General features: G+C 32.2%; 1 protein-coding gene across 14 annotated transcripts in view; it reads right to left on the bottom strand.

Moving 5' to 3' along the window:
- Nucleotides 1–340: 340 nt before the first annotated feature.
- Nucleotides 341–15382, bottom strand: part of LOC115211684 (rho guanine nucleotide exchange factor 11-like) — a 387012-nt gene continuing 371970 nt past the window's right edge. For 13 of the 14 annotated variants that reach the window (XM_036502742.1, XM_029780328.2, XM_036502744.1 and 10 more), the window contains 4 exons: nt 10477–10678; nt 4489–4601; nt 3069–3306; nt 341–1843 (listed from right to left, as the gene is read on the bottom strand). In XM_036502742.1, coding sequence (XP_036358635.1) covers nt 1467–1843; nt 3069–3306; nt 4489–4601; nt 10477–10678 — 930 coding nt within the window. In that variant the 3' untranslated portion in view covers nt 341–1466. The remainder of the gene's footprint in view (nt 1844–3068; nt 3307–4488; nt 4602–10476; nt 10679–15382) is intronic. The other variant, XM_036502748.1, reaches the window with a different exon arrangement.

Genomic DNA, 15382 nt, shown 5'->3' with positions numbered 1-15382 from the left:
AATTGAAAATAAAATGTTTTATTGGAGTACTGGACATTTTAAGTGTAGATTTTGATTTTTTAAACTAAGTTTCATATATTTTTGTAGGCCTAGTGTCTAAGGATTGAAGCTTAAAATGACTATTTTGTTTTTAAATATCAAAGAAAAGAGAGGAAAATGAGAAAGGAAAACTATGATTTCGTTGAGTAAAATAGATAAAAACAAGATATTCAATTTAGACACAGAATCCTTACAGGGTTACAGGAAACAACTATATATAATGGTGGGGGGCTTTCTAAATATGATGGGGGACTTAAGGTACAGTAATATTTACACAAATGTTTGTTGCTTGTGCTTTTTTTTCTTCTTAAATAATTAAGCTAGTTAATAGTTATTAACACAAATAGCTGTGACTTTCAACAGTGGTTTCATTAAACAGATGATAATGAATGAGTTTTAATAACAGAGCAACATGAAAACTAAAATGACTTCCTAGTTAAGACACCAGCATCTAATTGGATCTACCTTCAAATTATAACAATTTTTTTAGCATATAATGTTTACAAGATGTGTTTAGAGATAAGGCTTTCTACTTTGCTAGGCATGCATTATTAAGAGAAAATTAGTTTGTTAGGTACAGAACTTATTATTATTATTGTTGTTGTTTGCCTAACAAACAAGAGATTATATTCTAGAAAATTCTAATAACAATCAAAGCAAAAATAGTGGGGAGGGGCAATTTAAAATCTTTTATCCTGCTCATTATTAATTTTCAGAATAAATATTAAAAGTAAACAATAAATCTGTTAAAAAATCTGTAAAAAACTAAAAGTTTTGGCTCCATTAGATAACTGGTTGTAAATGTATTCTGTTAAGGGATTAGAGGGATTTCAAGGGATTAAGTTGAGGGAAAGTTGTTACAAACTGACTTTTATTTATCTACAATATTATTTAATTAAAATAAAAGTCTGATAAGACTAAAACAATGAACAAAATTTCCAGCCTAGAAAATGTTGAGTATGTTTGATACAGATGAAGCAAACTATGTATTTCTTTGATCTTTTCTTTTTCTTTCCTTTACAAACAGAATTTAGGGGAAGGAAAATAAGCACTTAAAAAAAAAAAAAGAGAGAGAGTGGGAGGGGTCATTCTTCTTAACTGAAATGTCTGTGTGGTAACTGTGTGAGTGTGGGTATTTCTATGTATGTGTGTAAGGCAGCCAGAAGTAAAGACAGAGATCAAGTAATGATGTGTGATTAGTTGATGGTGAAAACAGTGGCTTTATGCATTATATCTAACCAAAATTAGATAGGCAACAGCTCTCATGAAGAATCGAATTATTTTTCTTTTAAATTTAAAAAAAAAAAAATTAAAATTAAATTTAGAAAGAAATATATTCATCATTCTTTCTGTGGTTTGATTTCATATACATATATGTATACATATATATATTTGTTTGTTTTCTTTTTTTCGTTTAAAAAAAGAAGTTAAATTTTTAAAGGCTCCATATGTCCGCTTTGATGTTTAGTATCATCTGGCATGTCGTACACTGATTCCATATCATCACAGAGGTTTAAATGGGGTATACTGTCACAATCAGCTAATGTCGTGGAGCAATTGTCAGCTTGTTCTTTGACTTCTTCAGTATTACAACTTTCTGATTCACAGCTCGTTTCTGGTACCTGGTCATCGTTTTCTGCGTCAGGCTTCACTGACGGCATTTCTGTTAAAGAGGAACTGACATCCTGAAAGAAATCGTTATCACTCTCTGCAGAATCTTTTGTTGTTGATTGTTGAGAGTTATTTTTGTCACACATTTGCTGGTCGGGGGTTGGCTGAGAAGAAGTGGGAGTCTCTTTTGGACCTAGAACAAGATCAAAAATTGAAAGAAAGACATTAAAAAGAACAACAGGACAGGAAATCAAGTAAAACAACACAGTAAAATCAGCAAAGGCTTCGTTTTTAACATATCCAACAAGTCTGTATATTTGACTTGATTTTGTTTTTATAAAATATTAAACATTTATTTTGTGAATTTTCTGACGTCTGAGTGATGAAGATGACACCTCATTGGTTAATAATCTTAATTTCACTACCATTGTTACATTGTCATCATAATTTAATGTCCATGTTCTTTGATGGTGTGGGTTGGATGGTTTAACAGAATTTAATGAGTCCAAGGACAGCATCGTGCTTTGGCATGGTTCCTAAAGCTGGATGCCCTTCCTATTGCCAACCACTTTACAATGTGTACTGAGTGTGTCTTTCCTAGCACCAGCTCCACTAGAAACCTTAAGCTGCTGGTTACACAGTAAGGACAGAGAAGTTAGCTTGATAAAAGTCTTAGCTTGTGGGGGAAGAGAGAGATGTAGAGAGGGTGAGGTAAAGAGAGAAAGACAGAGAGGTGGAGCAAGAATGCAGAGAGAGAGAGAGAGCTGTAACTTTGAAAAATAACAATCTTTGGAGCAGGTACTAACAACAGAATGTTTTTACCAGAAGCTAACAATTATCTTTTGAAATGTCTCAATTTTATATTAAGTGGATGTAGGTCAGGAGGCCCAACATATAATTCTACGGTCGCGATTTTTCATTCCTGACCGAAGTGTTGCCAGTGTCTTTGTTATTTGTATTACTTTTCTATATCCATCTGATAAGCAATACTCAGATAAACATCATTTTCCACTCAAGCTGCCACGGAAAAATATTTTCTCATTCTTTTCTCTTGAACCCAAAGACATATAAGACTAATAACCCAGTTTCTATGACATATAAGGAGTGGAGTCACAACATTCCCACAGAACAGGGCATTGGTCCACTGCAAGATTCAAGGGCAGCAATTTTGAGAGAAAGCAACAAATCAATTAAATTGACCCCAGTACTTCACTGGTGCTTTTATTGACCCCAAAGAGATGAAAGGCAAAATTTGGCCTCAGCAACATTTGAACTCAAGACGTAAAGAGCTAGAAGAAATGCTGCTCATTATTTTGTCTGACATGCTAACAATTCTGCCAGCCTACTGCCTTACATACAAACATAAAATACAACATTTTGTAAGAAGTTAACATCATCAATGTATATGAACCAGTTACCTTTCAACTCAGCCATGTCCACCGGGTCTGGCAATGGTTCTTCATATTGCTCTGATGCAGAGGATGTTGTAGAAATCATACTATGCGGTCGACTACTTGCACTCATTGTCAGCGAACTTGGCATACTGGCAGTACCAGCAGACATAAGGCGCTTAGCTTCAAGCAATTGCTGAACTTGTTCTTGAGCAAGCTTCAGTTCTTCTCGGAGTCGGATTCTTTCATCATCATGTATCACTGACTGTAATAAAAGATAATATTTTTACAATTTACTCATATATCAGCAGATTATATCGCTTATTTTGATCTCATTTCAAAAAGATAAATAAATAAACTTCAAGAAATTAGACCCAAACACTTCATTCTCATCAACACTTCTAAAAGCACAATCTGGTTAAAATGGACAAAACTGTGGGTTATTTGAATTTTAAAATACCAAAAATAAAAAAAAGACAGATTTTGTTTATATTCCCTCCCAAATTATTTTACTGATCATTTGGGGGATTATATATATATATATATATAATGGTGCTTTATACATTGACCCCAGTTCTCAACTGGTGCTTATTTTATTGACTCCAAAAAATGAAAGACAAGGCTGACCTTGGTGGCATTTGAACTTGGAACGTAAAGACAGATGAAATGCTGTTGAGCATTTTACCCAATATGCTGATGAGTCTGCCAGCTCCCTGCCTTTTTTATAATAATAATAATAATAATAGTTTCAAATTTTGGTACATGACCACCAATTTTAGTGGAAGGGGGACAGTTAATGACACTGACCCCAGTTTTCAACTTGTACTTATTTTATCAAGACCAAAGTATGAAAAGCAATAACTCAGTGGTTTTTAAATGCAGAATGTCATTAATTGGAAGAAATGCTATCAAACATTTTGTCCAATGGTTCTGCCAAGTCACAACTTCTAATATTGGCACAAGGCCAGCAATTTTGAGAGGAGGGCGCTAGTTAATTAATATCGCCCCCCCCCAACACTCAAATAGTGGTTATTTTATCAACTTCAATGACGAAAGGCAAGGTTGACTTTGGCAGTATTTGAACTTAGAATGTAAAGATCAAGAAGAAATACTACTCCACATGTTGTTTGAATTGCTAACAATTATACCAGCTCACTGCCTAAGTATTGGTTTCAAAGTTTAACACAAAGCCAGCAAGTTTGTAGGAGTGGGTAAATCGATTACATCAACCCAGTATACTTATTTTATCAACCCCAAGAGATGAAAGGCAAAACTGACCTCGGTGGAATTTGGACTCAGAATGTAAAGATGGATAGAATGCTGCTAAGCATTTTGTCTGATGTACTAACAATCCTGCCAGCTCACCATCTTAATATTAACAACAGTAATGATAATAATAAAAGAGAATTTGGAAAAAACTGTTAAGTATACAAGTGTAAGAACTTACCAACATATTAGTCACTAGACTGTTTAACTTGTTATTCATGTCTTGCAGTTTACTGTATGGGATGGGAATAGCAACTTGTGGGTTATCTCCCTTCGTTGCCACAGCAGACAAACCTAACGGATTTGAAAAACAACTTTGTAAAACAAGAAACCGTTGTTGAACAATTGGACAGGCCAATAATCAACATTATTTTCATCTGACAATTGACATTTGATTCAAATGACAAAAAAAAAAACAGAAAAAAAACATCATTCTCTTAGGCAATGTCTTGTTTTAAACTGAATTTCATTATTATATTATGAAATCTAATTACTCTGCCTCTTTTAAAAAATATAATTATGATAATTCTACAAAATGTACGAATTAATAACATACAAACCATCTTTATTGATAGAAGTTTTCTTTTTCTCTCTCATGCATACAACAATCTCTAATTTCATGTCTATAGTTGTATTTCTAATTAATATCAGGTCAGAAAAAGACCACAATATTCTGGAATGTTCTTTAATTAAGCAATAACATCCAACCGACATAGTGTGAGTATTTGTTGCTGATTACCTAACAACACATCACAATACTCCAACAACAATAAATGGCACCTTGTCTCTTCTCTTTTTCTGACACTTTTAGGAGAATCTGAGAAACCACATGAGATGATATAGGACTACGTCAAGGATTTTCCAAGCCAATTAAAAGAACACAGGACAATCTAATTGAAACCAAAATACATGAGACTCTTTCAATACAACCTAGAATGACCAACAAAGTTTCTAATTCTTACAAATGATCTTCACTTCTTCATCTCAGGATTGTCAACCTCATTCAAATTGTGTGCCAATTTCTTATCACTCTCATTCAACGAACTCCTTGAAGTGTAATAATATTGAAAGCATAGATTTTTACCTAAATGTTGAAGTATGACTCACAATTTGATATGGATATAAAATATATAAATAGCTTACAATTTCCATTTTGAATTGTATAATTTTGAACCATTTTGATACCAACCCACCTGAGTCCACCCTTGGTGTCTTTGATACAAACTTCCTGTTCTAAAACCTTCTTCTCTCAAAATTCCATGCTAATTTGTTTCAAATACCTACAATTATGTCGCAATTATTTTCTTAATTCTTCATTATTTTCAAAATTAATTAAAACATAGTCAGTAATAGCTGTTATCATTCATGGTGGATCATTATCAAGCTAATGCCATCCTGAAAGAAATCCAGACGGCCTGCCATTGGATATGGCTGAAAAGGAATGATGGAACCTAGTTACAGATGTGATGTATAGGTGTAAGTCAGGTACCTATATTGTAAGGTAGATCTCTACCTTACAATATAGGTACCTGACTTACACCTATACATCACATCTGTAACTAGGTTCCATCATTCCTTTTCAGCCATATCCAATGGCAGGCCGTCTGGATTTCTTTCAGGATGGCATTAGCTTGATAATGATCCACCATGAATGATAACAGCTATTACTGACTATGTTTTAATTAATTTTGAAAATAATGAAGAATTAAGAAAATAATTGCGACATAATTGTAGGTATTTGAAACAAATTAGCATGGAATTTTGAGAGAAGAAGGTTTTAGAACAGGAAGTTTGTATCAAAGACACCAAGGGTGGACTCAGGTGGGTTGGTATCAAAATGGTTCAAAATTATACAATTCAAAATGGAAATTGTAAGCTATTTATATATTTTATATCCATATCAAATTGTGAGTCATACTTCAACATTTAGGTAAAAATCTATGCTTTCAATATTATTACACTTCAAGGAGTTCGTTGAATGAGAGTGATAAGAAATTAACCAATTTTATAGATGCAGCTAAATAAAGGCATTTGATTCAATAAAAATAAACATTTTAACTACATTTTGTGGGTAATTGAACTTGTGAACAAGCTCAGTATTATATCTTATACTGTTTGACTTGTCAATTTTATTGCTTAAATTGATTGTATCTGATGCCACCAGCCAGCAATTAATCTAGTTGATAATTATGAATCAATTACTAAGATTCTCCTAAATCACTACAAAATAAAACCACACTGTTCTATTTGATTTATCACAACTGATTACTACTTTACAAAGCACTGACAGGAACTAGTAGCAACCTTTTTAAACAGTTTCTGACTATGGGAATTAGATGCCAAGAGGAAATTTAGACATGCATGAAAAAGAACCTAAACTAAAAACTAAAACCATTTAAAGAACATTACTGATATTTTAGACAATCGCTTTTAATTTGGCAGTCTTTGTAAAGAACAATGATACATCTAAAAGACAAATACTTTAGTCAATAGTAGTGTTACAGAACTGAGACAAAACACAGGGTCAAGATCATATATATATACATATATATATATATATATATATATATATATATATATGTTAATGAGTAACTGTAAAAATATGTCATATCACAACACAACCTTTATAAATACCAAACATTAGAAATCTTGTATTTGCCAAACCCTTCATGCTCACAACAGAAATCTTATAACTTACCTTACTTCAACAAGAAACATTTTCTCAAGAGAAAAAGAATAACTAAAACAAAATAAATTATCAGAAGCTAGAATAAAGAGAAACATACAAAATAGAACTGGTTGGGAATGTAAAATACACATCAAAAATAGAATGGTTAATTAGTATACAATAAATCATAGATAGTGACTATGGTTCTAAATTCCCAAAAAGGCAGAGTAAATGTTTTAGACCACATGTGAAATATATATATATATATATATATATATATATATATATGTATATATATATATATATATATATATATATATATATATATATATATATATGTATATATGTATGTATATATATATATATATATATATATGAGATTAATGAAAATAATGATAATTTTGATATTCAGTTTAAAAACGACAAAAATATTTTTGCATGTGTTAGTAAGTAGTGTTATTTTAGTGCTGATTAAATTTGTTAGTAGTAGGAATAATTGCAAGCAAGGCGATTAGTAACCTAAGAGAAGCCATACAGTTACCTAGGTGGAGCCACATGAGCTTACATTAGATGATGTCAAATAAAGAAATTTAAGGATGATAAAATATTTATCTCTGTGTACAGGCTGGTTGAATACAGCTAGATATAAGAGTAAGTGTACATAGATACCGACTAATTCAAGATATCCCACATGATTAATTTATAGTGATAAGTAATAAGTGATATGAAATCTATAGGATCATAAGATTTTTGCCAATAGTATTAAGCGGTCCCATTAACCATTGCTTGGACTGTAAAATAATGCTGTACAAGAGAGTTTCTGGTATACAATATGACATTCAGGAAGATTATTTACAGAGGATAGAATACAGATGATAGAAAAAAAAAGTGTAAGTCGATGTAATATTTATTAAACAAAGAAAGAATAAAATCACCTTGATGGCATTTGTTATTGCTTTGGCTGACTAAAAGAATACCATTACTGTTATCACTAATTATATAATTTCCACTTGATATCTAGTGATAGTCTTCCAGTTAAGCATGCATACTTTGTTGAAAAGTATGTTATTTGATATTCTGAGCTTGTCAGGAATTATGTGATTGCAAAAAATATACATAAAGAAAAATGTGAAAATATCTGTGACTAAAAGAATGAAACTGAATATGCATGTGTTTGTGTGCATGTGAAGTGAATCTGTGGGTGGAGTTAAGCTTTGTATGAAGAAAAATGCAGTAGTAAAATTCCTTTTCCTCGGAAACAAAACAAGGACAATGCAGAGAAATCCAAATTGGAATGGAAAATTCGAGGAAATATATTTCCTTGACTAACAAGGAAGGTAAAAAAATTCCAATTGAAAACAGAGAATAATAACAAGGAATCAACTGGTGTGTGTGTTAATTACAAGCATCTCCTCCACCCCCACCAATGTCATGTAAGTGTTACATTCCTGAAAATCTTGCCACAACATGAAATGTATTCCTCATTGACTTCCATGTTATACGAAAGCAATGAAAAAAACAAATTTTGGCTCTCAGAATCACACAATTTGGCAAAAGTTTTAAGACTGTATTGCAGTGGTGGAGAGAGGTTGTGTCTGAGTGTAAGAGTGTGAAGACATACACACACACAAATATATATATATGTATGTATATATATATAATGGTAGGGCCCCAGCATGGCCACAGCTTGCAGGCTGAAAAAAGGTAAAAAGAGGAAAAGAGCATGTAAGAAACAGATTCGGTCTGCCCCTTGTTTGAAAGTTATATTTCAATATTAGTTTTCGAGGCAGAAAGAACGTAATGAAGCAATGTGAAAAAGAGAAGACACACATAAGTGACCAACACTATAATAGTTTGACATTGCAACTGTCAGAGAAGAGCATTTCTTTAAAGCTGATGACAATGAATTTGTCTATCTCAGATGTAATTCTGGATAAATAAATGATCATGAAAATCAATCTCTATCAGGTCATCATATTAATTCTGCTATAGACCTATATATACATATATATATATATATATATATATATATATATATATATATATGAACAACTAACAGCCATAACACATCACCACCACCATCATCATCATCATCATCATGGCATGCATACAAAGCTGTTCAGACTAGTGAGTTACCAGTCTGTAGTAGCTATATTCTTATTATTTGTTTTAGTAGCTCATTAAATATACTTCAGATTTAGCTTCAGGACTTTTCTTTTGTATAAGGTAAAATTGTAATTGCATAGCTATTGCAAACAGAATGCAGCAAAGCAAGTAGAACTGTTTTACTAAGGCCTCCGCAAAGAAATAAAACAAAGAATTGTTCATAACCAAAATGACATGACCATATTTTATATAGAAAAAGAAAAAAAATATTGAACTACAATTAATATGACAATGATAACAAGGTCTGCTTAATCATTCCCAATGAAGCAGAAAAAATATACATAAAGATATTTTTATCAAGTACGGACAATATATGACTGTCATTTTGCTACAAATATCTAATATTTACAATATCTAAAGCAAGGAGTAACTGATAGTAGAAAACACAAAGCAAGTAATAATTGTATGTAAAACTACTATGTAATATGTGAATGTTCGAATATACATACATGAAGACAGAGTGAAATGATATAAAAGAAAGAAAAGACAGTGAACAGACTATCTGAAAATTATGAAGTAAAATAACTTTGGAGTAAAGTTTTTTTTTTTCTATTTGAAATAGTTGGCTTGAAGAAGTAAGAAATGATAGCTAACGTAACTGAAAATTGAATGATGACTAGCATAATTCAATAATGATTAACATCTTTAAATGGTAACCAACAAGTTTTAATCAATGACCATGCAAGATTAAGAGCAAATTATCCATTTCTTCATCAATCCAAAGCTCAAACCAAAGAATCTGAAAGTCTTTAGAAAGAAGGTTAAGAGGTTAATACCAGAAGGAAATGGAAGAGTCAGATGAAGAACTCCAAGATGTTGCCAAAACATGAAAAGTTCTGATAAGGTATTAAGTGAAAGGGATAGATTTGTATTTGAAACTTAGAGACAAGATTAAAAAGAGAAAACAACAAACTTGTTGACACTGAGAGACAAGGACCTGTGATTAAACACTGGCAGACACAGACTTGTAGTAAAGTTACTGACAAACGTTGGTAGGTTATTTTAGTCTCGGATGAGGACAACAACCAAAAATACACAGATACTAGTTATTTTGTGTGTGTATGGGAAGAGGATACAACTTGTACCATTATTACAAATGTGAAGAATGAGGGTAAACTTCAAAGTGGATTGATAAAGACATTTAAAAAATATATATACTTATAAAAAATTGTATACAGATGATTAAGTGAAATATTAGTGGAAGAAGCAATAGCTTACAAAAAAAAAAGAAAAGAAAAAGTTTGTTGTAAAAATAAAGAGAAAAATATCACTCAGACATATATTGTGTCTGTAGTGCAAAAAGGAGACATGTGAATATGTGGAGGAGTCACCTACTATCAGTGGTTGGATGAAGATCTGGAGTGGTCGTAGAGTTAGCCACAAGCCCATGTGATGGTAAGGTAGTGATCATGATTTCGAGGAGTTCTTTGCTATGGTCAGAACAGGCTAATATCACCTCCTGGAGATCCACAAACTGCTGCTGCTGCTGTTGCTGCTGCTGTCGCCGCTTTTCACCCATCGCCTTCTCAGACGCCATCTGTCATCACAGAGACAACTCCACCAGTTAAATACTTGCCAGGGTTATAATCACACATAGAAACGACTTCTAGAGCCATTGCCATACACTGTATAGTTATATTTGCATCATTTAGGGGGTTGATAGTTTGTTTCAAGAGGAATTTTAGAATAGGTTTTCTTTCATATACCTCAAACTGCATCATATTTTAAAGCCTAACTAAAACAAACGTCAGGAGAAATGTTTTAATTAATGACTATATACAACTGAATCTACAGCAACTGTTGGCAAACAATATTCTAAAAACTGCAGACTAATCACCTGTAGTTTATACAAACCTGGAGAAAGCAGGAATGGTTTGACAGAAGCAAGATAACCAATAATTCCAAACAGTTGGTTAATGTCAGTTTTGAAGACTAACAATGATTAACATTAACCACTAGGTACTTTAAATGTCTAGACACTTTAAAGCTAGGCAACTTAAATACTACAAACTAATGGCCTGTTGTTTATACTAACAGAGGAGGATATGAGAATAGAAGCAAGCTAACTAGTAATTCTAAACAGCTCTGAAGACTAATGATAATTAATATTACCATATATAGTAGACACTTTGTTTTATTAAATTCATTTGTTAATATTTTAAAAGGATTCAAATATACTGAAAGATACTTAAGGTCTGCTTTTAACCAACCTCTTGATGGTGTTTTGGTCTGCATGTAAGCTATACCAGCAAAGCTGTGTTTTGTTTCTATGAGGGTAGCATCAGAGTGAAATCTCATCTTTAACGTTATGAATGAATTCTATATGGATTCAATACTTTGTGTTCTCATTTGTACTGTGTGTGCATGTGTATGTGTTTATGTAAATTATACATGAAAAAAAACACACACACATATATATTAAACTAAATGACAAAGCTCTTTACAAATGAGAAAAGGAATGAGTTTAATAACCTTTATATATTTTAGGCATAAAGGCTTATCATCAAAAATAAACTGTCAAGAAATGTTAGTCTATACATTACTGGCCATGTTGCTTATATACGTAAGCACACATATACAAAATTAGTGTTTAATCTAAATCTCCTTTGGCTAGATGTAAGGCTAGTATTAGAAAGGAGAGGAAGAGATGGCATGACCCAGTGTATTACTGATATTTCTTTTTAAGGCTTCAAAAATGATGACAAGTGAGTCAAAGCAAATGATACTTCCATTGTGAACAGTAAGGCAGTAGACTGTATACATACTAACTTATAAGCAGTTGTTCTTCAACACAAACACAGTTACCATCAACACTAACATTATTATAATTATTATCTCTTTTTTTTTAAAGAGCTAGTTCATGTCCATTTGAAGATGCTCAATTTTTTAAGAGCTACCAGAGTGTAGTGGAAAAGTTGATGCCTCAAAAGATAAAGTTGACCACTTCCTCATAACAGAAGTCACAGCCAGACAATTAGAAGAATGCAAAGTATTCCAATCTTGGTATCTCGGTGGTCATTCTCATCTTTAGCACCATGTTGTGTTGAAACAGTTCTACTTCTTAAGACACCAGGGACTTTCATTAATTAAGCTTGCTTAATTATTTTTATATTAAGGGCCATAGTTGGACCTATACCATATAATTTTTACAAAATGTCTTGTTCAAAATATTAACATTAATCAATATATTTTGAGTTTTTCTTTAATATATATATATATGTCAACTAGATTGCTTACATTTAACAGGACTTTATATATAAGAAAAACTTTGAGAGAGAGTGTGTGTGTATATCTATCTATCTATATGCACGCATGCACACGCATGCATACAAATTATGCAATAGAAGCAACTCTGTATTGTAAACATTATTAATATCACATACTTTGTGTATGTGTGTTGTTTAAACACCAAGAGCTGTGATTTTTCTTCTGGAAAAGATCTCTTTAAAGATATTTATTGTCAAAAAACACATCAGTATAGAAGTGTGCTATTTATATTAGTGACTTAACATGGATTGAAACTAAACACAAGGCATAAAAAATATAGAGATTGTTAAATTTTTAAAGAGCATTCAGCTCTTTCTAAAAATTATTACATATTTCTTAAACTGTTAGAGTTTATAATAATCAGCTAACAGAGCTAATTCTAGCAGAGGTAATTCTGATGTCTCCAACTTACTGAGTCAATTCTATAGATCTTAGCTAATAGGCATGATTATATAACTGAGACAACTGTACAGCCTCTAATTAATCGTTTCAAATTTTGGCACAAGGCTAAAGTTTTGGGGGAAGCGGGTAAGTCGATTACATCAACCCCAGTGGTCAACTGGTACTTATTTTATCAATCTCGACAGGAGGAAAGGCAAGGTTGATCAAGGTGTAATTAGAACTCAGAATATAAATGCAGACAGAATATCGCAAAGCATTTTGCCTGATGTGTTAAACCAAAATTTCTGGAGAGGGGGCCAGTCAATTAGATCAACCCCAGTACCCAACTGGTACTTAATTTATCAACCCCAAAAGGATGAAAGGCAAAGTTGACCTCGGCAGAATTTGAACTCAGAACGTAAAGACAGACAAAATACCGCTAAGCATTTTGCCCAGCTTGCTAACGATTCTGCCAGCTTGCTGCCTTCCTACAGCCTCTCATTAATAAACATAGTTCTATAGCCACTAACTAATAATCACAATACTATAAGCTGTAATTAAGTATGATAATTCTAAAGTCTCTCTCTCCAGAAAACAGATGCAATTTGATAGACTAATTAATAGAGACAATTTCTATCAACCCTAGTAACAAAGTACTCTTTAACTTAATTTTAAAACAAAAACATAATGAAACTCAAAGTAAAATTCAGTTACGATTTTTTTTTGTAAATCATTCAAAATATTTTCCCTGTAATTTTCACAAAGTTACATTCAAAATTTAGTTAGCTAAATATTAAAATCAATACCTCTATTCCTTTATAGTACAAATTAATAATTTTTCTATAGTTATTAACTGGCAAATCTTTGTGTTTTTCAGCTTTTTAATATATTTTTCTATTATTCTTAGGGACAGTCATATTTTGCTAATAAACACAGCGCTATACATCTGGTCTGTACTTTAGCATTATTACTATTGTTTTTTGTTTCTTTGTCAAAGCTCTTTCATAACACATCCTGTGACCTTTTCAGTGACTTTTCATTCCATGTCTCTTCTTGTTCTACTTATTTCGTTTTACTCACAAACACACACACACACACACACACAGAAAGACAAACAAAATGGAATAAGCATAACAAGAGGAGATACATGGAATGAAGAGTCACTGATGAGGTCACAGAATGTGTGACAAAAGAGCTTTGACAAAGAAACAAAAATAATAATTATAAAGCTGAAATGAAGGCCAAACATATAGTGCATGTATTTATTGGCAAAATATAACCATCCGCAAGTATAACAATATCTGTTTCAACACACGATTTCACATCAAGAATCTTGCATAAATACATAAACATAATGTATTTTTACTTTAAATAGAAATAAATGTAACCATATCCCTGAAAGGTTTCATAGTCTTCTCTCATAGCCCTGATGCTTTGTATATACTGACAACTGTTAAATCTGCCTCATAACTAAACAACAAAAACAACACAACAAAGACAAAATAATTATTGTTATAGCTAGGACGTCCTGTATTTATTGCGGTGTTCCAAGTCTTGGCCCTTATATGGATGGACATCATTCTCCTGTTTACTTCACTATACACATACACAGATATATACACACACAAACATATATAAACATACATTCATACACACACATGTACACATACATCCACAAATATACACAATATTGACCATCACATTGCTTTTCAATGTGCCATCACAAATTTCTCTATATAATGTACTACAATATATACATAAACCCACCCACCCACTATTGCATTCATTTGTTTTAATATCCAATTTTCCATGCTAACATGGGTGAGATGAATACACATTATTAAGGCATTGCATAACAGCTGGATGCCCATCCTGTTGCTAACCTTTACTTGTTCTGCAAGTAAGGGATTTTCCAATCCACTTAACTTTGAAAGTGCAGAGCTACTGGATGATTAGTTGACAGGGAAATGTCAACAAACAACACTGCTTCTATCTTAGTGTATTTTTCATGCAACATGCAGAATGTAAACACTTACATGGTTACAGACAGGCACACACACACATATGATTATATGAAATCAAAAGCATGAGCTTGAGGCAGCTGCTTTCACATGTCATTCATAAAGGTTTTTAAATGAAAGAACAGAAGGATGAGCATTTTCTTCAAACTTTCATTTCATATTTCAAGAAATATTCAGACTGGATATAGAAAGAAAACCAAGACTCAGTTCACCAGAATGAGTAACTCTGAGTACTGGAAATTGGAGCCTTTTAGCTATAATGTATTAAAGAATATTCTACATATTTATTGAGGTCTGTAATTTATCGCTTCTGGTGAGTCAACAGATATATATATATATATATATATATATATATATATATATAATATATATAAGCACACACACATGGTTGGACATTCTCACATATCCATAAATACGCATATACATATAACTGGCTTCTGTACCGTTTCCATCCTGGGGCTGTAATACAAAGTGTCACACAGAGAGTAGAATCTGAAACTGTTGTTGAGAAGCAAACTACTTAACCACCCAGCCATTTGTGTGTGTGTGAGTGTGTGTATTGATCTTTGAAA

Source organism: Octopus sinensis, linkage group LG5 (genome assembly GCF_006345805.1).
Source record: "Octopus sinensis linkage group LG5, ASM634580v1, whole genome shotgun sequence".
Classification (NCBI taxonomy): domain Eukaryota; kingdom Metazoa; phylum Mollusca; class Cephalopoda; order Octopoda; family Octopodidae; genus Octopus; species Octopus sinensis.
The sequence above is the reverse complement of the archived record's forward strand: the minus strand, read 5'-3'. Positions and strand labels throughout refer to the sequence as shown.